Here is a 22205-nt window from a genome sequence, read left to right on the forward strand (position 1 = left end):
CAGCAAGACCCAGCCCAACTTGGGGGCTGGCAAACTGGTCACACACAGAGGGTGCAGGAAGGGCTCACAAGAGGAATGCATGCTACTGTGGGCCCAAGACTCCTGCACAGCCAGCAGACAAGCCCAGCCAGGGTATAAGCCAGCATGCGGGCTGCTGGATGACTGAATCCATGCCCTATGCCCCCACTAAACCTATCCAAGCTGAACCCAATAAAAGTTCTGGCCAGTCATGTAACTCAGTCAGGGGTGTCATTTATTGCCTCCCCCACCCCATTGCCTGAAATCCAGCTCTGCTGTCCCTCCACAAGTGAAATTCTTAGTACACCTTTGGCCAGGAATAATAAAGTAATGCAACCCAGCACTCTTCGGATAAACGTTGACACCAAACCTAAGTTTTACAGCTCTTCATTTGTCAAATAACCCTTGACCATGAGTCATGGGCATTAACTCAGCTTCCTTATTATCCAAACGCTTTTGCCAATCTCGATACCAGTTACCCAGAATTCATTTTGAACCTCATAGAACTTCCATATCACTTCACCAACTTTAGACATTGTGTGCTTTTCCAAAGAGTTGGTTCACACATTCATTTACTAGTCATCAAGTGTAGAGAAATCAAGTAATGTGCATGTGGGTGTGAACCAACCAGGCCCAAAGTTTTTTTCAAAGAGAATTTGTAGTACTTGGGAATGGAACCAAATACCTGCACTCTGGGTCATATTTTCCATGATGAATGAGAACGCTCGGTAGTTACATAGGGTTGTATCCAACATTAGTCCCATTTAGAGCAGACCCACTGAAATGAATGGGATTTTAAGTTGGAGCAACAATGGACACAATCCATCGGATACAACTGTTAGTCATAAAGGAAATGCACTCTGCACCTCCTCAAGGGAATTGGCATCTATTTCTAATACATACATTTCTATCTTCTTTGTCTCACCAGTGAGGTAAGAAGACAGCCAGAACCAGCTCGGACATTAGCAAGTACAGAACTGGCTCTGTCTTGGGGAAGTACTGTATAATAGAGCATCCCTTACTTCCTGGGTCCTGGCCAGCATTACTTCTAGTTGTGCTCAGAGCTTTTGACAAAAAGCACTCTACACATGCTCAGAAGAACTTTTTATTGCTACTTCACATGTTCTATGCCTGAACCCTGGACTGAAAACTTTTTTCCCCCGATGCTGGGCTTTCATTACCAGAGGAGGGCAAGAAAGATAGTCAGGGGTATGGAAAACAAGTCCTATGATTAAAGGTTGAAGGAGCTGGGTATGTTTAGCTGGGAGAAGAGAAGACTGAGGGGCAGAAGACATGATGGCACCCTTCAAATCCTTTTAGGGCTGTCTTGCATTAGAGGGCAAAGCCTAGATCGAATGGGCTTAAGTTGCAGGAGAGTAGATTTTGGTTGAGCGTTAGGAGAAACGTCTTAATGGTAAGAGCAATTCAACTGTGGAATCAATTACCTGGGTGGGTGAGTGCAGCTCTCAATGGAGGCCTTTGGAAGGCCCCCCATTGGGGACTGCCTAGGTCTGGATTTCCTGCATTGAGCAGGGGGTTGGACTAGCTGGCCTCTAAGCCCACCTCCAACTCTATGATCCTTTCCTGTGATTAAGGCCCCTTCTGAATATGCCTATTTTTACCTATCTACTTCACCTATGACCCCACTTTAGGTATATCTGTTAATCACTTCAAATTAAATTAAATAAATGGAATTTCAACTGTGATTTCTCTTAGTTACTCTTCAGATCAAGCTGGTGCATGACAAAAGTCAGATCACCATTACCAGCACCACCAATATCATCATATACAGAGACAGAGGGCTTTTCTACATGAGGCTTTTAACCCACCACTTTAGTGAGGCTTCTGCTTCCAAATTCTTTGTGGGATTAAGAGCGGGCCCTTTACACATCTTCCCCCCCCCAGGGGATGTGTTTCTCTGCCTTTCAATATGCTCCTTTACACAACCACTAGGTGGTATTGTGGTGTAGGGGAATTGCCAAATACATGAAGGTTTTATGCCACCATTCACGGACATACCAGACTTTCCACATTAGAAAAAAATGCTATAATGGTCGTGAAGCACAGGAGAGGCCCTGGAGGATGACAATGTCATGTAAAGCACCCACAAACTACTGTGAGTGAGGAATCATGAGTGCAGAATAAATGCCTCATGCAGAAGGGCTCAGAGGCAGCTCAAGAGAATTCTTAGTTTGCATGCCCAATCTCTCCTGGAGCTGACACAGCACATATATAATCACTGTAATCCTTACAACAACCCTGCAAAGTAGGCTGTCACTGTCACTGCCACCGCCATCCCAGTATTTCAGAATGGGGACTGATACAAGTGGGTTTACCAATGGTAAGTTTGAGGCTGATGTGAGATTGTGAAATATTTGGCAATCTGCAGGCAAATGCTTGTTTGCCAAGTTGGAAGGCAATTAATAAAAGTATCAGATCTGCTACAGAGTGTGAGAAGGATCCAAGGTTGGAGTGCTCCAGCTTTTATATAAAGCTGAACCTGTTGTATTAGAACATCATTTTGCAGGCTCTTACATGCAAACATTACTTCACCATCCTTACTGATGCTGCTTCTTGCTTCCCCAGGATAGAAACTATGCCGATTCTAATGATGATGCAATTGCTATTTTTAAAACATGTGGGAAAGCTGGGAATGGCAAATGAGATCATTATTGATTGTCATCCTGCTTCTCCCTGCCTCCACCCTCATGGCCACTATGCACATAGTGTCTGGCTACTGGGATGCCTCCCCCACCCTGGATCTCATTCAGCTATGATTTCCCCAGCAAGCCACCCTTGGCTTGAACATGGGGTGGTGTTTGTGGGTGTAGACACACTCCCAGTACTTGTGAAGAGTACTTTTGCTTTTTGCTTTTGAGCCCCTGAAATTAGAAATGTGGGGCTTAGGGCTCCCCCCCCCGCCCGCAATTGCTAATAAAGAGAACAACTAACAAGGATAGTAAATTGCAGCAGTGTCTGGAATTGCTAATAGATGATTTTTCAGGCCAGATTACAGGATACACGAGAAACAAACCTGTAAACACAGTCTCCTTATCATCATTGTCATCATCATGGACATCGTCCTCATCATTATAATATGAAAAGGAGCTACAGGAGGCTGCCAGTTGCACTTTCCAGCACAGGAATGGCAGTGGGAGAGGCTGCACAACCCCTGCTCCTCTCACAGTTTGTCCACTGAAAATCCCTCTTACTAACCTTTCCCCCTGCACTGGTTTCTAGGGTGGCCAGGCATCCTACTTTAAGGAGTACAGTCCTCTATTTCACAGAGTTGACAGAGGACAGTCCTCTACTTGAAGCTATCCTCTCTTTGAAAAGGTCTCTAGTCCAAGCCTGGTTTAACGTCAAAGAACCATCAGAAGAAGGGAAAGCAGGCAGGGGCCTTGAAGTTGCCCATCACCACTTACTTAGCACCTGGGCGGTGGGCTGAGCAGGCACACAGGTGACCAGGTCAGTCTTTTCCACAATAGTGAGATGTATTGTATTCCTATTTAAATTAATAATTAAGTCATCATTTCTAAACTTGTACCTAGACATGTAAACGTACATATGCAAAAGTTATGCAGATTATAGCCCTCTTTTGCCCTCTTCCTGGGTGATGCAGAAGTGGCCGCCCTCCTGGTTTCCCGGTTTAATTCATACACATCAAATACAGACACCTGTCTTTTTTCCCCATTGAGGAACTAATAGCAGTTTTGAAATAGCGGGAGGGGGGCAATTTAGATTGGGAACATAGCAGAGTGAGAAAGTATTAACCCCCCCCTCCTACCGCACCACTGCTCTGATCCAGTTCAGAGGTCCGCACAGCTGTCTTTAAGTAAAATGAAAAACATCAGGAGATCTGCTATCTCTGACCCCCTACCTGACATGTTGTTTGGCCTAGGTATCTAGTGCAGATGTGCCTCTGTTTCCCCCAAGCAATGAGAACCTGGTGCCTTTTTCTGTTGGCTCTACCTGTATTGCAGCTCTTTCCAGGAATTCCAGACCACCACCACCTGATCATCAGAATACCCCGTCTGTGTATGGGATTTTTGGTGAGAAATCTTTGTAATTGCTATATAAGCCTGCATAGCTATCTACTTGGCACAATGTCTTTGTCCTTACTTGTTTCCTTTATATTCCCGCCAAGGAAGTCTACAAGACACAAAGGAGAAGGAGAAATGAAATTACTTGGAAAACCTCTACCTAGACAATGAACCTTCTCTCCCTCTGCCAGTTCCACTCCCATGGTGTTAGATTAGAGGTTCTGTTTTCTGCCAAGTTGCAAGCAATTGCTTAATAAGGTAAGTATAAATCTCTCTCTCTCTCTCTCTCTCTCTTAACTGTTGTTCAGCTAGTCATTTTGGCTTCTGTATTCCGAGTACAATATATTGTGCAATGAATTTTGCTATAAACAATATCAAGTTGAATGTTTGTGCGGCTCCGAGTGATATGAAATATTTTGCATCACATACAAATGTCTTCCTGATGGCACTGAAAACTTTACATAAGTAAGGATTCATACTGTGGCACTATCATACCAATGTTCTGGGGGCATACGAAAAAAATCATTTGAGTGGCATCGACTTCATTATCTTGGTGATAACCCTGTAGCCAATCTGTCCTCCATCCTATGTAGGAGTGTGCATATCTGCTTGCGTCAATAGCAGCCACTCTGTTTTCTCTCAGACTGTATGCCTTGCCTTCCATCCATTCCACTGTAGCCAGCAGCCATTAGTTACATGTGCAGCCACTAGAGGTCACACAACTCTACACTTGTCAGTCTTCAGAATCAGAATCATGCCTACGGATGTATGAGAAATGAGAATTCTGTTTAGGAATGGGGGTGATGAAAACTCAACTGATTTTTCCAGTTCGACCCTGGCGGATTTTGTTCCACTTTCCCCCTCTGGTGTCAACTTGATCTGTAGCCAGTCGAGCCAATATGCAGATTCTGGGCCAGGTTTAATGGCCACAATTTGCGCAATTTGGATTGGGGGTCTTGAAATTTGTGCAAATGGGATTAAAATGTTTTTTAACATATTTTTATTGGCAATCTTGCTGAAGTGCATGATTGCAAATCTGTCTGTCCACTATGTAGCCCTGCAGAGGCATATTCCCCTCTTGCCAATATCCTTTTCAGTTTCATCCTCGGCATACACTACTTCATTTAGCCTAGCAGCAGAGCCACATTCCCTGCTTGTCAAAGTACTTGTCAATTTTGTCCTCCACTTTCCCAAGCAAAGTGGATGGCCATCTCTCAGGGACGTTGTAGTTGCATCCTGCACTAGGGATGTGCGAACTTACCCACATCTGGTTCTCCAGATGCCCACCCAGCCCCTGCCCTGGCTCACTGGTCCCCAGACTGCACTCGAGATCCTCCCACACTCGGCGAGCAGCCCACACTCACTCCAGCAGCCTCGTCGAGTTCCACAGTTGCCATTATTTAAAAGAATTAAATGGCGATTGCAAAAATGCGCATGTCGTCATATGCACAAAATGCACATTTTTGAGAATGCACATATTTGTGTGTGCAAAAATGCACATTTTCACGCATACTCAAATATGCGCATTCATGAAGTGTGCATTGTCGCATATGCGAATATGTACATTCGCAAAATGCGCATTTTCGCAAGTGTGCAAATATGCACATTTTTGCGATCACCATTTTATTTCTCAAAATACAGTGACCCCGAAGCTTGATGAGGCTGCCAAGGTGAGTGCAGGCCATTCCCCAAGCATGGGCAGGGGGCGAGCAGGGGCAAGGGCTCAGTGAACGGGGTGTGGGGGTGCAAGCAAGGCCAGTTCCACCAGATCCCCGGACTGAATTGGGCGCCCGTGTCATCCCTATCCTGCACTGAGCAGAGAGTTTGACTAGACGCCGTCATCTAACAACCCTTCCAACCCTAAAATTCTATGTTTCTAAATGGCCTCTTTTATCTGTCTTGAACCTACTGCCAATCAATTTCATGGGGTGAACATGAACTCAAGTATTATGAGATAGGGAGAGGAATGCCTCCCAATCCATTCACTCTGCAATGTACGTAACTCTTTAAACCTCTTTTCATACCCACTTCCAGTCATCTCCCCCGCCCTCAAACTACAAACCCCTCAAATGCTTCAACCTTCCCCTGTAGGGAAGATACTCTAACACTTCTCTGACCCTGGAAGGAGGAGCAACAAAAAAGAAAGAAATTGAATCCCTCAGTTTTTTGTTTTGCTCAGCACAGCCAGTTTATTAGAAACAGAGAATTCCCAAACAGGGTGGAAAATACAATGCAAGCAGGAAATTATGACACAGAAAGGCTTGGGAGTACTATATGGACAATCAGCTGGAGGTAGAATGCCACACTTAAAGTGCAACCCTAGCAATAGTTACTCAGAAGTAAACCCCACTGTCTTCAGTGGGGCCTACTCCCAAATATGTGTGCCCAGGATTGCAGCTCATGAAACATATTATAAGGGTTGAAAATCCATCATCCTTCCATGTTAATGCCGGTTCAAATACATATTTTGAAAAGGACATGTAAGTTTGCAGCCTCCCTAGGGTTATCTAGCCATCGTGATGTATATTCACAAGTATTCTGACCTAAAGTGACAAGCTGTTTGATTACATTTGCGTTTTACATTAGGATCTTGGCTTATAAGACCGCAGAGAACTAACTTTGAAACAGCAGGGCCTTGGTGGAGATGCTGCTGCCATTTAAGAGCAACCACAGGGCTGGAAATTTTAGAGTACTTCCTGCATCCACAAGTTGGTGGAGCTAAGCCAATGAACTACAATGCCTGAGGAGACACATTTGTATTGCAATGAGCATCAAGCAAGATTGGGGTTTCATACACCTTGGAGAAATGTATGGCGGTGGGGTCCATCAGTTTAGTTATTTCTGAACACACTGGAAATGAGCAACAGGGCAGCTGTGCAATCTGCAAAGGGTGGTGTTCGCAAATTTGCTGTTTTGAAGCAGGGGCTGCTATTAGTAGGCAGGTGTGTTGTTGTTGTTCCACAGTGTCAGGTTTCTGTTTATGTTCCTAGTATTTTCGTCCACAGTGACCAGTAGGCGTTACAAATTTGATATTAGAGCCCCTGCCACTCCCACAGCTGAAACCCCTGGGGGGGAAGCATGCTTCTCCACAAGGTGGGCAAGGATTGACACAGGGAGCAGCACACGGAGGCATGGCATCTGCACACACGTCTCTGCCTGGGCCACAGGTCGTCACTCGAGTGCCGCAGGTTGTCACCATCCTTCCGCCGGGCCCACACACCCCACGGGGGCCGCACACCGGCCGTGGGTCAGCATCGCATACCACCGCACCATGGCTCCTTCGCACAGCTGGTGTGGAAATGTGGGGAGAAGAAACATCTTGGTTGTATGTCACAATCAATTTGCCAGCCAGAACCTGGGGGGAGGCCTCCTGCCTGCCCCACGTTTCTTTGCTTTCAGTGTGTCTACTTCCCTGTTCTAAAGGCTCAGGAAGATAGGTGGCAACAAAGAAAACTCTAGAGACAGGTTTGGACTGGCTATTTTGATTGGCTGCAAAATACAGCTTTCCTCACACCTCCATAAGATCCTTCCCCCTAACCTCTCCTTGCCCTAACTTCTATGTGGGCTTTTCCTCTAGAGTGCCAATCTCCTTCACCTAGGGATGGGTGAAGTGTGAGTGATCGGGGGTCCCTGTGCTTGCCCGACTTGAGGCTCACCAAGTCAGGCAAGTGCAGGGATCCTCAGACTGGCATCTGGGGGGGCCAAGCTGGCAGTTTCTCTCCGGGTCTCGAGCCCCAGCCAGATACCTCCAACATCCCTGCCTTCACGGCCAGCTTCCAGAGCTCTGGCCCTCAATTCCCTGGCCTCACAAAAGCCCTCTTCTCACAGCTTGGCCCCCATCGCCTTCTCCTCCTTGCCCCCATGCTCCCCATGCCTTGATGGTAGCCATACACTCGTTTAGCTAGTTTAGCTTTGTACACAATCACACAAAAAGGGGCAGGGAACAAGGAAGAGGATTCCCAGTATACTTACAGATGTTCACAGCACATTCTCCTTCACCCAACCTAATAAGAAAGCAGTCGAGAGTAGTTTATTTTATGTATTTATTTATGACATTTCTATACTGCCCAACAGCCGAGGCTCCCTGGGCAGTTCATAACAATTAAAACCATAAAATACAACATGATAAAACATAATATAAAACTTAAATGTTTAAAAGTAGCATTCAAAACCAAAGTAAAACCCAACAGCCTTTATACCTTTAACCTCCAAGACACTAAGAGAGGGAGGCCCATGACTCAGTTGCAGAGCACCTGTTTTACATGCAGAAGATTCAAAGTGGAACCCCCACCATCTCCCATTAAAGGATCAAATGATGTGAAAGACCTCTGCCCAAGAGCCTGGAGAACCATTGCTGGTCAGAGAAGACAACTAGATGAACAAACCCTCTGATCTGCCATGAGGCAGCTTCCTATTGCCACTGTCCCTCTTTCCCACTGCTCCACAAGTCCTTTTGCCCATGAGCTATAGAAATCTATATAAACCATCTGTCTTTAAGCTTCAGAAACTGGGTTGCATACTAATTAACTGCCTCAGCTCCTAGGCTTTTAACAGCAGCCTGACACATGCACATTTAGGGTGCAATCCTATGGGGATAAGTGGCCACCTCCAAACTCAGAGGTGACTGCCTATCCAGTGCAGGGCAGGAGAAGCATGGATGGGATCATCCCCTTCGTGTTTCAGCCGCCCTGCATTTGCAGCTAGACAGCCGATTTCAGCTGTCTAGCCGCAGGAAGGCAGAGCAAGAGGCGGCTGCCGGATGACAGATAGGATGTGTTGTACCGGTATTTCTGCCTTCCCCACCCCAGAACGCCCCCTGGAATGCCCTGTTTTGACTGCTTTGCACTCCTCTTCTGAGCACGCAGTGAGGGGCTGTTCTGAGCTGCCTGCGAGGCAGTGCAGGGAGGGGGGAAGGTCAGTTCTCCAGGAACCAACCTCGGAGCGCAGGCTCCTAGGTTGGTTCCTGGAAACCGAGCAATCCTATGGCCATCTATCCACTGACTAGCGTCCATAGGATTGCACCCTTAGTAGGTGAAGTGGCAGAAAAACTGCCTGCTATATTTCTGCATGGCAAGCTGCTGTCACAGCACCGGAATAAGGCAATTTTTTAAAAAAGACTGCAACTATTGGAAAATATTGGCAAATGTATAATAATGTGTGTGTGTTTTGGTTAGGTTGTTGTGGTTTTGCTATCACTTTTCTTTTCCTTCTTCCATGGGCACTTACAGCAGTAATGACTTGTGTAAATCGCCAAGCCAAGCATATGCCACACTGACTATGCATTGTGTTCTGCTAGATGTCTGTAGGGATGGATGGAACTGTCAGTTTCCATTTCTCCGAGTTTCTGAGTTTCCCAAATCTCAAGTTCAGTTTATCCTGAACTTTGAGATTTTCATTTTTCAACGTTTGCACGGAAGTTCCTCATACGCGCATTTTCGTATGCAGCTTTGCCTGATGCGCACATTTTTTGGTGAGCAATTTCCCTGGTATAATGCTTTTTTGAATGTTATTTTCACTAACATACCCATTTTTGTGGGCACTCTCCTATAACATATACACTTTTTTGCATGCACTTTTTGATTGGAGAAGCCCTGATTCCTGAGGGTAACTGCGTTTCGCTCCATGTATTGGTTAGAAAGTGCAACTGTAGTAATTTTGCATTCAAACGTTAACGGACCAACCCCCTGCCCCTCTCCACATCTGTATGCTTGACATTATCCTCCTGTTTTTCCTCATTATCCTCCAGTTCATCAAGCCTCAGGTGGCCAGTGTGCTACATTTGGCTGGGTGGGCCACAAGCTGTGCTAATAGACCCAGGCCTCCCTTCTGGTGCTCACCTGCATTCCTCTCCTTCCAGCAGCTTCCTGTAGGTGGCGATCTCGATATCCAGGGCCAACTTGACGTTCATCAGCTCCTGGTACTCTCTCAGCTGGCAGGCCATGTCCTGCTTGGCTTTATGCAGGGCATCTTCCAGTTCAGCCAGTTTGCATTTGGCATCTTTCACAGCAATTTCCCCGCGCTCCTCAGCTGCAGCCACCTCCTCCTCTAGTTTGGCCCGCTGTCATGGCAAGGCATAGTGTCTTAATTCATGGCTCATCAGCTCAGCTTTCTTGGTTTCCTTAACTGTGAATTGTCGCGCTATTACAATGTCTCCCCTGTTTCAATTCAAACTCTGAAGAAACAGGGGCTGGGTCTGGGGGCATTACGAATCTCCCTACTATGAATCTCCCTACTACGAATCTCCCTACTACAAATCTCCCTACTACGAATCTCCCTACTATGTGCTCCACACCATTCCGGGGACCCTCAAGATTTTGTGAGTTTACCCAGTGATTCCTTAATTATTATTTCATACACTATTTTCCCACTCCATAATCATTCAAAGCACTTTGAGAGATGGTCATTAACTGCCCAATTGTTCAATGGGGGAACCAAATCTGAGAAAAGGGGGTGACTTAGGGCTAGAGGACACGTGAAAAGGAAATGCCACCATAAACTACCTCCCTTTGGTGAGCAAAGGCCAGCCTCCTGCCAGCAACGTTTGCAAGCAGCACTTGCCATCCAGCTCACCTCATCCCACCATGAATCCCCATGCAATCATAGGGTAGCACTTGCAAACATCATTCATTCATTCATTCATTCATTCATGCCATTTCTATACTGCCCAATAGCCGAAGCTCTCTGGGAGACAAAGATTAAAACCTTAAAAATGCATTATAAAAATCATTTACATACAAACAGATAAACCAGCAGCACACACAGAGACACACACATATATCTAAAGCAATTTTAAACAGTCAACAATAAGATGGGACGCGTCCAGAATTACTCAAGATTAGAGCAGACCCATTGAAATCAATGGGACTTAGGTTAGTCATCACTAACTTGTCCCATTGATTTCAGTGGGTCTAGTCTAAGTATGACTAAGTTTGGATCCAACCCATTGGGACAGGCAGGGATTGCTCAACAAGGACATTTTAAGTGGCATTCATGTGGCCACTATAATGTGTGCTCTGCCCCATACATTAGAAGCAGTTGAAATGAAATCAGATCCAGGTTTCCTAATTATAAGCCCAACATTCTTATTTTTGCTTGGACACAACTACTGATTCCACCTCCCTGGTATTATTTATTTATATCAGGTCATATTCCAAAATACAAGTTGCTATGGAGGTCCAGCTTAGAACCCCCCCCCATCCCAACACCCCTATGCGAACTCTTTCACTACCTTCTAAGAGATTTCATCAGGAATTGCTTTCTAAGTCTGTCTTTGCAGCATTAAGGACTAGAAACTTGGTGGTGGTTTAAAAAAAAAGATAGGAGTAGAATTTGTCAGGATGCTCAGCTCTGTGTCCAATTATAGGCTGCTGTGGTCAAAGAATAGCAGAACACACAGAGCCCTGGCCTACACTATGGAGCATTCATGCCTGTAATGGTGTGTAAATGGGCCCCCTATGGCTGCCAACTGCACAACATTACCTATGTGCCCAAGATGCCATTGTTGCGCACAGTGGTGGCAGCTCACTAGTAGGACGGGCAGCCCCACAGCTTGGGAGCTTGCCAGGCCGTGATGAAGCTTGGGTGGTGGCAGTGGCCCAGTGAGTGCTCGACGAAGCTGGACACGGGGGAGTCCGTCCATCCCTAGATCTAAGTCAATTGCTTCCTTTGTAAGCATACAATAGCCATGATTCTCCAATGCACCTTTTTCAAAGTGTGCAGCCAAGCTCATAGTCACAATTCCGAGGTCCAGATTGTATCTTCTTACCTGGGCTTTGACATTTGAAATGTCTGCCTCTAGCCTGTGGACCACCCTCGTCAGCTCGCTAAGTTCTTCCTTGACACTGCGCAGGTTGTCACAGTGCTTGGCAGCGGTTGTTTTCAGTTCCTGATACTGAGGCAAAAGAGAGGACAAGGCTTCTGGAAACACTGAAGGCTGCCTCACGTGGAGTCATTCCCATGCTCCCCCTTTTGAAGCCCACTTACCCTGCAGCTATAGCCAGAGTATCCAGCCTCCACTGGGGAGAGTCACAAGCAAAGAAGAAGACAAAGGGTAAACACTCCTCCAAAGAGGAGGTTATGGGGAAAGGTCAGACAAATTGCTCCAACAAGACAAAGCGCTTTCCTTCTCCTGACTACTTTCCAAAGAAGGGCTGGGCAGAAAGTACATCTCCAGATGTTTTGCACTTCAGCTCCCAGCATTCCTGACCATTGGCCATGCTGGCAGAGGCTTCTGGGACTCGCTGTCCAAAACAACCAGAGAGCTACTTCTGCCCACCCTTGTCCTGTATCATAACCCTCTTCCATCTACTGCCTCATGTATCTCCTACTTCCTCACCAAAGGGGGGCCTGCTCTCACCTAGGGATGGGGGAGACATTTCTTCATGCTTTCGGATCAATATATTTAATGAAACTCACACTTCTCTGAATTTTGCAATGCACTTCTCCAATAAAAAAAATAGACAAAATTGTGTATATTGGGGAGAAGTGTATATCAGTGAACATTTTTTTAAAAGCATACTAAGAAAATGACTTGCAAAAGTGTGTATATTAGGCAAAACTGTGTACAAATACATGTATTAGGAGAAAAATGCACGTGAAAATGTGTACGAATTTTCAAGCAAGCTTTTTTAAAAAATCAAAGTTTAGGACAAACCAAATGTAATAGCGGAAAAGCCTGGGATGAACTGATGTTATGACTGGAAAATGAGAAATTGGGCGAAACTGAACCTTTCAAATCCGTCCATCCCTACCCACCACAGCACCTATTCTGCTAGGCCCCAGTAACCACTCCGGGTTCTCAACATGACTTGTGTCAACTGTCTTCTTCCCCTGCTTTTCCAGCACATGGATGCCCCCGCCTTTCAGACAGGGAAAACACAGTTCCAGCATAACACCAGCTAAATATAAAGGTCACCTCTCCCCACCCCTATGGCATGCTAGATAACTCAACCCTAGGATTTACCTGACAGTGGCACCATGATTCGGCCTCGGCTCGGCTCCTGGAGGCGATATCTTCATAGCGATGCCGGAACTCCTCAATGACACAGTCCATGTTCAGGCCTCGGCTGTTGTCCATCTGCACCGTGACACAGGTGTCCGAAATGCAAGACTGCAGCTCATGGATTTCCTGCAGGTGAGAGCACATAGAGCACAGCCAGCCAGTGCTACGGACATTTGCTTCCTCTCACTAAATTTAACATTTTAAAACGTGTCATGTTAATATTTTAACTGTTGTTAATATCCTTGTTTTTATTGTTCCAAGGTTTTATTGTTGTGTACCACCTTGATAACTTTTTAGCAGATAAGGTGGCATATAAATGTTAATAATAAAATACATACATACATACATACATACATACATAAACAAACAAACAAACAAACAAACAAACAGACAGACTCTGGATTTGTTCCTCCAGGTTTCTAAGGAGATGAAAGAACTCATTTCAATATATGGAGGCTGTCCTTGAAGGACTGTCCTGAAGCTTCAGTCTCTCTCCACTCAGCTTCTGGATAACTTCCCAGAAGCATGAGGCAGCTTGCCACCTGATAGAGTTGTTGTTGGAAGCCTATTGTGCTATGGTCCATCAGCCGTACTACATTCCCATTGTCCTATGAGCACACTTTAAGGTGGTGGGAGCTTGCCTTGAGCCCAGCTTAGCCTAGAAGACTCTGACTCCTCCTCAGTACTCCACAGACACCTCTAATCAGTCACATTTTTCCTACCCTCCCTCCTAATGAGCTCAGAGCAGCATATATGAGGTTGTTCCATGAAGTTCTACAATAGACCATGGTGCCGCTAATTCCCCAGCATCTTGTAGCTGTCATTTGATATTGCTTCCAAGGGTCCAGGCAGCTGCAAAAATGTATGCATTGGCTTCAGATGGTTGGAATGTGAGCTGATTACCATGGGCAGTGCTGCATTGCCCTGCCAGCTGATGGCAGTAGCACAGGTACTACTGACCTCCAAAGCCAGTTCCAACTTTTCTCTCAGCCACATGGAGATCCAAGTAAGTGGAAGCCCAAGCATATGCTATCTACCTGAGGTGTCCATAGCATCTCTAGTCGTAATCTGGTTTACTTTCTCTGCTTTGCTTTGGCCTTCAAAAATCCCTTCTCTCAATTTCAGTTTTGAATTGTAGCCTTTGTGGAATAGGGATGGGTGGACATTTCTAAGAACTTACCAAAATGCACAAATTTCTTCATAAGAGGGACAGGAAGAACTTGAGATTAAAACAAGCTGAATGTGGAGAAAATGAAACTGACAAAATTGTCCATCCAGACCCAGGACTTTGAGAGCTTTGCTCTTAAAAGTCTTGGGTTGGATCTCTGTGTATTTAACCATGTTTGTGGCCTGTATAGGGTTTCCACCTCTTCTTTTGTGACAGGCTGCTCATCTTCAACAGCTACATGGCAGGCAAGTACAACACGATCCTCTCCATGATGGGAATAGCTGTACCTATTGAATCTGGATGGTGCAGCTGGCTGAGAATTTAATTTCAATTCATTTTTCAAAAGACTTTATCCACATTTTCAAATTTCTTTATACATGGGATGGAAAGAACTTGAGATCTAAACAAAATAGAATGGGGTTGGATGCGAAATTGACAGATCTGTCTATCCCTAGTATGAAATGGGATGGCTCCTTACCTCCTCAAAAGTAGCTCTGTAAAAGCAGATATCTTGCATCAAGGCATCCACTTTGGCTTCCTTTTCTGACTTGTCCATGAAAACACAATCCACCTCCTATAGAAATATAGAATTTAAATGGAGAAATGTTGACAGATATTTCATGAGGATATGATGGCATTTAACTAATTTCAGTGTTTTTGGACCCCCCGCCTCCAGATGTTTCTCAGTCAATCTGGAGGCTGTCAAAGTTCAGGGATAAGAAGAAAGCTAAAGTGTAAAACCAGAAAAAAGTGTATCGAAGTGTTGTTGTCACTTGCCTTTTTAATTGCCACATATTCATTTTCGGCACATGTTCGCCGGTGACATTCTTCTTCAAACCTAATGAGGAAAGTGGAACAGTTTTTCTTCACATTTGAACCAACTGACACCACTTCAGGTAAACATTCCGACTTGCATAACTGATTCAGATTTATTCTGTCATCAGTTTTGTTTCATGATGATCACAGAAAGTGAAGACATTGTTAAACTCTGAATGAGCTCTTGGATTCCCAGGTCACAACACAGAGATCTGGCCTATATCTTTAAACCCCCCAAATATTGTGCCATGAGGTGGATGTGGCTTCTCTGGTTCTTTCCATCCCTGGTCTTCTCATCCACTCAACTCCCTCCCTGCTGTAGTGAGAAGGATTCTAAATGTGTCACACAGCAGGCAGGGAAGAGGTCATACAACAAGACCTGAAGAGGGATGGGTGGATGGGAGAAGTCACAGCGGCCACATTCCTTGATTTGTTGGGAGATTAAAGGGGGAGTTTCTGGGTCACAATCTGGCAACACTATTTTATTCAGATCTTAACAAGACTGAGAATTAAAAAAAAAAAAGGATTTATATCTCTTAAGATCAGCCTTGAAAATAGTCAGTAAACTGGAACTGTGTTGGAGATCATTTCAGTATCCACATATCACACCTTCCAATATTGAACTCAGATCCTCGGGTGCCAATGGCACTATGGGTTCTATGTAGCCCAAAGAACCCTATTGAGAAATACGGGGGAGGTATGGGCATGTAGGATGACCATGTGTTCTACTTTACAAAGGGCAACCCTCTGTTTGAAAGCATCCTCTATATGGAAGGCTGTCCATTCCAAGTCCAGTTTAAAGATAAAGAACCCTAAGAAGGGAGAGCAGGGAGGGACCATCAACAGTGAACACCTGGACAGTGAACACTAGACAGTGAACACCCGGACAGTGAACACCTGGACAGCAGACTGAGTAAGAAACCCAGGTCACCTGGTCACTATGGTGATGTACTGTATTTCTATTTAAATTACAGTACTATGGTGAGATGTATTCTATTTAAATTACAGTACTTATTTCTGAATTTGCATATATACATAGAAATTAGCATATGCACATTTTATTCAAATTTGTGCTCCCTTACCTGGAGGGGGGGGTGATGCATGCACTTCCTCTTTTTCAGTGGTGCCTAAATGGGCACCTTACTACATACATGCAACGCAGCATGTGCCTTACCACACAGCCTGTGGCCTGTTCCCCAGAATGATACCCCCTTGAAAGATACCCCCTTCCTTATCTAAGGCGAATCTGACATTCATCTGCTCCTGGACCTGCCACCATTGATGTGCTCCACCCTGCTTAGAAAACAGTACTTTGAAGATGGTGAGTTTCAGACAAGAGTTGTTCTTTCTAATGAAACATCCACACATCCCAGATGATTGGAAGAAATGGTTGGTGCCGGGTTGCACAACTTGCTGAATGCAGTTTATTAGCCATGCATTGTGGCCTTCCGGAGGTTTTCCCCACCACAGTTGTTTCAGTCCTAGGCAGACAGCAAAACCAGGAAGTTTATGAAGCCCTTGTTGGGCACCATACGTGGCTGGCTGGTGACTGCCTTGGGTTTGGAGGGTCACCAGTTGTGCAGGAGGCTTGGGGTTGGAGCCAGTGGAGGCTGGTGGCTCTGATTTCAGTGGGGCTATAAATCCACTCTGGATTTCAGTCAGAACACTGATGGAACAATTTATCCAAGCAAAGAATCTGGCAAAACAAACTAACTTACAATATTACTTAAAATATCCTGCTACACTTTGTATTGTGTCTGAAGACCAGATGAAGACGTTTACGAATCATGAAATGGCGGAGGCTTGGTTGAATGTTAAAATGCATGAGAACACTGTCACAATTCCATGAAATGGAATTTCTAAACAAGTACTGTCAAATGCTTGTGTGTAGTTTTCATGATCTAGGCTAACTCAGAAGAAATTACTTTATATATATTTGTTTACCTTTATGTATTCTTTATTATTTTTTCTCTCTTTCTCTTTATGTATCTTCTTCTATTTTATATTTTAAAATAGATAAAATATCTAGTATAAAAATTTTATTGACTGTTGAAGATTTATCTTAAGTTTCATTATTATACAATACTATACTCTCTCCTTTTGATTACCATTATTATTATTACTACTAATATTCAGGCTTTTGGGAATGAAGTGTAGAACTGTTGCATTGATATAAACGATTGTTTTACTAAATTGTAAGATTGTATAATAGATATAGTTTTTTAAAATAGAATACCATTGGAGGATGGACAATGTTGGAATTTATTTTTCTTTTTTCTTTTTTCCTTTCTTTCTTCTCTTTCTGTTATTATGGTGTCCTAACTCAAATATTGTATGGATGAGAACTGAAGTATTGAGTAGGTTGTTGGTAATTCTGGTAGTGTTTATAAAGATAAAATAAATAAAAATATATTCAAAAGAAGAAGAAAGAATACTAATGGAGCCATCCAAGGCACTGAACCCCTTTTAGGATAGGATTCAGCACCTTGGATACCTCATTTAGAGTTCTGACTGGATCTGACTGAAACCCAGAGTGAATCCACAGCCCACTGACATTACAGCCACCAGCCTCCACCAGGTGAAGCTCTGCATGTCAACATGCCCTTCTGTAAGCAAGCCAGAAGGACAGATCACACTTACTTTTTCTTGTTGCCCTCCAGAGTGTCTCTCCAGTTTTTCATTTCCGCCTGCAGCTGTGCTCTCTCGCAGTCCAGGCACTCCAGCTCTTTCTTCAGGTTGGAGATATACTCATTAAACATGGGCTCCATGTTACTTTTGCAACACTTCCTCTCTTGCAAGAAGTCCCACTTGGTCTTCAGCATCAGATTCTGCTGCTCCAAGAATCGGACCTGTTGCCCAAAGAAAATAATCCCCGGCGGGGGTGGTTAATTTCCGAGGGTGAGTGATTGCACACTGGCACTGGTTCTAAAATCAAAGGATCAGAGAAGTTGCCAGCAGCAATTCCAGGTCTAGATACGTGATTACGAGGGAACTCAAAGAAACATGAAGATTCACACGTTGATCACAGCTAGGGATGGATGGGCACACGCACACACCCCGGTCTGGGTTCTCCAGCCCCTGCCCCCACTCATGCACCCCCCAGACCTGTGCTCAAGCTCCCCACCACCCACTGAGCTTCCCACACTCACCTGAGACCCATCTGCAAGCATCAGAAGCACCATTTCCCCACAAAATGGCACTTGCAGCGCTCACAGATGGGTCCCGAGTGAGTGCGGGCAGCTCAGCAAGTGTGTGTGTGTGGGGGGTGTCGAGCAGAGGCAGGCACTCAGCAGGCATGGCTCTGGGGCATGGCGGGGGGAGTCCCCTGGACTACTGGACCCAGTCGGGCACCCGCACCATCCCACAGCATCAAAGGCAGAAATCCATCCCTCACAAAATCCACAATATTTAGTTCCAGATTTTAATTCTGAATTCAAATGAGATGCGAATTACGACATTTCATACCCACGTCTGAAATGATTGAATCTGGATTTATTACTTGTGCATTTTGAATTGAACTCAAATTGAATATACTTTAATTTACAGACAGCAAAAGTTTGACAATGGACCCAATTCCCTAGAGGCCTTTGAGCAGAGACCGGAGTGCCATCTGTAGGGGACTCTCTAGCTCTGGATTTCCTGCACCGAGCAGAGCTTTGGACTAGATGGCCTATAAAACGCCATCCAACTCTGATCTTACAATTTCATTGTGTAAACCTCAATGCTCCATATCTCCCCAAATTAAGTCAGTGTAAACCTTCCCAATGCGATTCCATAAAAAAGAAACTACATATCATGCATTGGTATCCTTCTGTATTTTCCCCACAGAGAAGTTGAAGTCAATCAATGCCACAGCAGGGCTATCTGTAACATGAAGATCATCCCTCCAAGTCTTCTGCTTAATCAGGTTCACCATGCATCTCCCACATAGTCACAAGATAATGTAAATAGATGCCATTTGCCCTGGCATTGCCTGAATGCTTGGAAGGCTGTTTGGATAGATGTGAAGTTGCACTTTATTACGATTATGGATATACTGGGTAGAACTAAAGCTCTGGTCAGCACCTACGGAGCTTTTTTAAGAATAGGGTCAGGGGAGTGGAGGGCCAAGATCCCAACTCCCATATCTGAAAGTGGCTTGCAGGAAAGTTCCACTGACCTAGAAACCACTCATTCGCAACCAAGGAGCAGGAGACACTCACCAGGCTGGATTTGGTCTAGGGGCCTCCAGTTGTTCACTCCCAAATTAGAGAGATCTGGTGTTTTATATAGTAGCAAAGAGTGTGAGCTGAAACATTCCTGGCTCATGAACTTGTTATGAACTCACCAGGTGGCCTTAGGTAAGCCACAGTTCTCTTGGGCTTAGCCCTGTCTGCAATATGAGAATAATAATCCTGGCCTCCCTTATAAGGCTGTTGGTGCTCATTGGAAGGACAGATACTGAAGCTGAAGCTCAAATATTTTGGCCACCTAATGCGAAGAGAAAACTGTCTGGAAAAGACCCTGATGCTGGGAAAGACTGAAGGCAAAAGGAGAAGGGGATGGCAGAGGATGAGATGGCTAGATAGCATCACCGACGTAATGAATATGAACTTGAGCACGCTCCGGGAGAGAGCGCAGGACAGGAAGTCCTGGTGTGCTATGGTCCATGGGGTCACAAAGAGTCGGACACGACTGAATGACTGAGCAACAACAAGGATTAGTAAGATAATGTACGGGAAAGGCCGTGAACTTTTAATTTTTCTGAACTGCCCAGCGAGCTTTGGCTATTGAGCAGCATGTAAATGTAATAAATAAAATAAATAATAAGATAAACACTTAGACATGTGTCAAAACAGCTAGGTGTTACGAATTTGTTTTATTAAAAGATGTATAAGCTGACTTTTAGGGTAAACTCTCCCAAGGCAGCACACAACAAGACTTAAACCCATTAAAAATAAGAAACAATAAGAGCAACTATAAGCTCAAAATTAGGACTTAAAAAGCAGATAGCACCACGTACACAACAGCCCTGGTAGAGTCCTAACTCAGTTATAGGCCAAGGTAAACAGGCTGGCCTGCTTGAAGAAGGCCTGAAATGATGGGGCCGCCCAACAGACATCAGTTGGCACAGAGTTCCACAAGAGCAACGTGGGCTGTGAATGCCGTGGTTTCTTGGGAGCATGGATGCCATTTAAGGCTTCAGCGAGAGGGAGAAGAAAGAGGGTGTGGGGGCAAATGGAAAGCAAGATTCATAGCAGGCTTGCTCTTGTACACGTCTGTCAAAAGGCCTGGATATAGTCAAGGCTAACTGCAAAAAAGCAGCATATTATAAGAGCATTTGTTGTGGGCTTTAAAACACAACAATAAATTGTGTAAAAACTAGTGATAAAGATGCTCTTAAGATCAGCAAATGTCAGCATCTTGCTGGATCACACGGCAATGAGTCCATCGACTCAAGCATCCTGTTTCCAAGAGTGGACAGCAAGCTGCTTCTGGAAAGCTCACAAGCTGGGCATAAAGGCAACAGCCCACCACCACAGCATCTCAGTGCTACCCTGCCTCTGAATAAGAAGGCTTCATTCAGCTATTGTTATACCAAGGATGGGCAGATGCTTGGGACTTCAACTCCGAGAAGCCCCTGCCAGCATGGCCAAGGGTCAGGAATGCTGGGAGTCAAAGTCCAAAATATCTGGAGATCTTCTTTTTGCCCACTCCTGCTGCTCTTTACACTTGCCAACTCCTTTTAAAAAGCCATTCAGGGTTAAAAACCATCACCAGCATTGCATTCCGAAGAGACCAGAAGGGAAAGATTGGACGTCCTCCTGCCTTCTCTACCCCGTAGCATGAAACAGGCCACCCAGTACTCAGAGCTCCCAGATGACTTCAGCACACTTGGCAGCTTTTGAAAGAGGTCCAAAGAATTAAGAACCATCGTCGTCATCATCGAGTCTCAGCTTTGGAGCATTGATTCGCCCCCTTCTCACCTTGTCAATGAAACAGGCAAACTTGCTGTTCAGGCACTGGAGTTCGTTCTTCTCTTGGCACGTCACTGCTTGGGCCGTGGCATCGATCCCCAGGTCGAGCGGCTGCAGCAGTGTCTCTTTGCGCGTCACAGGCATGATGCATGGTGAGCTGGGCACACAGACCCCAGAGCGTCGGTACCCATAGCCGTATCCAGCGCTGCAATAGCCAGATCTGGCGCTGATGCCCCGATAGCCATATCCGCACCTTGGAGGCAGGCAGCTGCCAATGGCAATTCTGGGGACGCAAGAGCTGGCGCCCCCCAGGCTCCTGCTGCTAAAGTGAGCTGCCCCCCCATAATGGACCCCAGCGACCCCAGTGGAGCAGGAAGCGGCGAGTCCGGATGCATTTCCTGAGGGATACGGGACAGCTGAGCAAGAGCTGAAGTTTCTAGGGCCACACGCAGGGTTCGAGCGGCAAGACATGGTTTCGGTGGAGAGCGGAAGTCGGGAAAAAGCAGGGAAGTGGAATGGCAGAGTCAAAGATGCAAAGGTATTGTGGTGAGTGGCAGAGAAGCACGTCCTTTATATCTGTTTGGGGCAGCTGGGTTTGGCCGGCGTAAAAATGGGGGACCCAGCAAGTCCCTGGAATTTATTAGCTTGGTGTGTTTAGGGAGCCAACTCCTCGTGTGGTGTGTGTGCTCATCATACCATTCAGTGGCTGCGTACCTGGCACATGAAAAGACTTTTGGGATTTCACAAAGCCATTGCTTACCGCACCTACAATGCCGTATTAAAGTGTTGATTCCACCCTCCCTTTCTTCACGCATGGAGGAAACCAGACTTGTAATTAACACATGGCTCGATCACAAAGTTAGGATTTGGCTCCCTTCCCCTTCCTGGCTGTGCTGACAATCGGCTGCGTGACCTCCCGTATCTCAGTTTATAGTGCTCTTATTAAGAGGCAAGTGATACGCCCTCTTCCTCTCCCAAAAGACGTTGGCAGGCGTAATGATTAGACTCGCTGCCTGCAGATGAAAGATCACTTTGATGTAGCAGAGTGTTTGCTACATGAAATAAGGGGATCTTTTGCAAAATCCCTAAGCTGCTGAGGAAGCAGCTCTCTGTGAAGTATTAGGAGATGGACGATAGGGAGGAAAGGAACATGGGTTCCTTGAAAACTATGGCAAGCATTCCAGCCTGCTATGGACCTCCAT

General features: G+C 45.4%; 1 protein-coding gene across 1 annotated transcript; it reads right to left on the minus strand.

The window, feature by feature from the left end:
- Window positions 1-6234: 6234 nt before the first annotated feature.
- LOC146353620 (keratin, type II cuticular Hb5-like) lies at window positions 6235-21474 on the minus strand. The gene is made up of 9 exons (XM_084832308.1): window positions 21013-21474; window positions 17687-17895; window positions 15008-15068; window positions 14709-14804; window positions 13024-13188; window positions 11827-11952; window positions 9899-10119; window positions 8034-8065; window positions 6235-7349 (listed from the first exon to the last, which is right to left on the minus strand). The coding sequence occupies exons 1-9, from the start codon at window positions 21472-21474 to the stop codon at window positions 7048-7050; spliced, it is 1674 nt and encodes a 557-aa protein (XP_084688434.1). The 3' UTR covers window positions 6235-7047.
- Between the last annotated feature and the right edge of the window lie 731 nt (window positions 21475-22205).

Source organism: Heloderma suspectum, chromosome 2, assembly GCF_057233095.1.
Source record: "Heloderma suspectum isolate Gila_16-S chromosome 2, 16-S_ref, whole genome shotgun sequence".
In the NCBI taxonomy this organism is placed as follows: Eukaryota; Metazoa; Chordata; class Lepidosauria; order Squamata; family Helodermatidae; genus Heloderma; species Heloderma suspectum.

Excerpts from the sequence above, each read along its gene's own strand:
- LOC146353620 (XM_084832308.1), bottom strand. The coding sequence starts at position 21,474 with ATGTCTTGCCGCTCGAACCCTGCGTGTGGCCCTAGAAACTTCAGCTCT. Across the intron at positions 17,896-21,012 it reads TTGCCTGTTTCATTGACAAG|GTCCGATTCTTGGAGCAGCA; the intron begins GTGAGAAGGGGG and ends TTTGGGCAACAG. Across the intron at positions 8,066-9,898 it reads CTGGAAGGAGAGGAATGCAG|GTTGGGTGAAGGAGAATGTG; the intron begins GTGAGCACCAGA and ends CTTTCTTATTAG.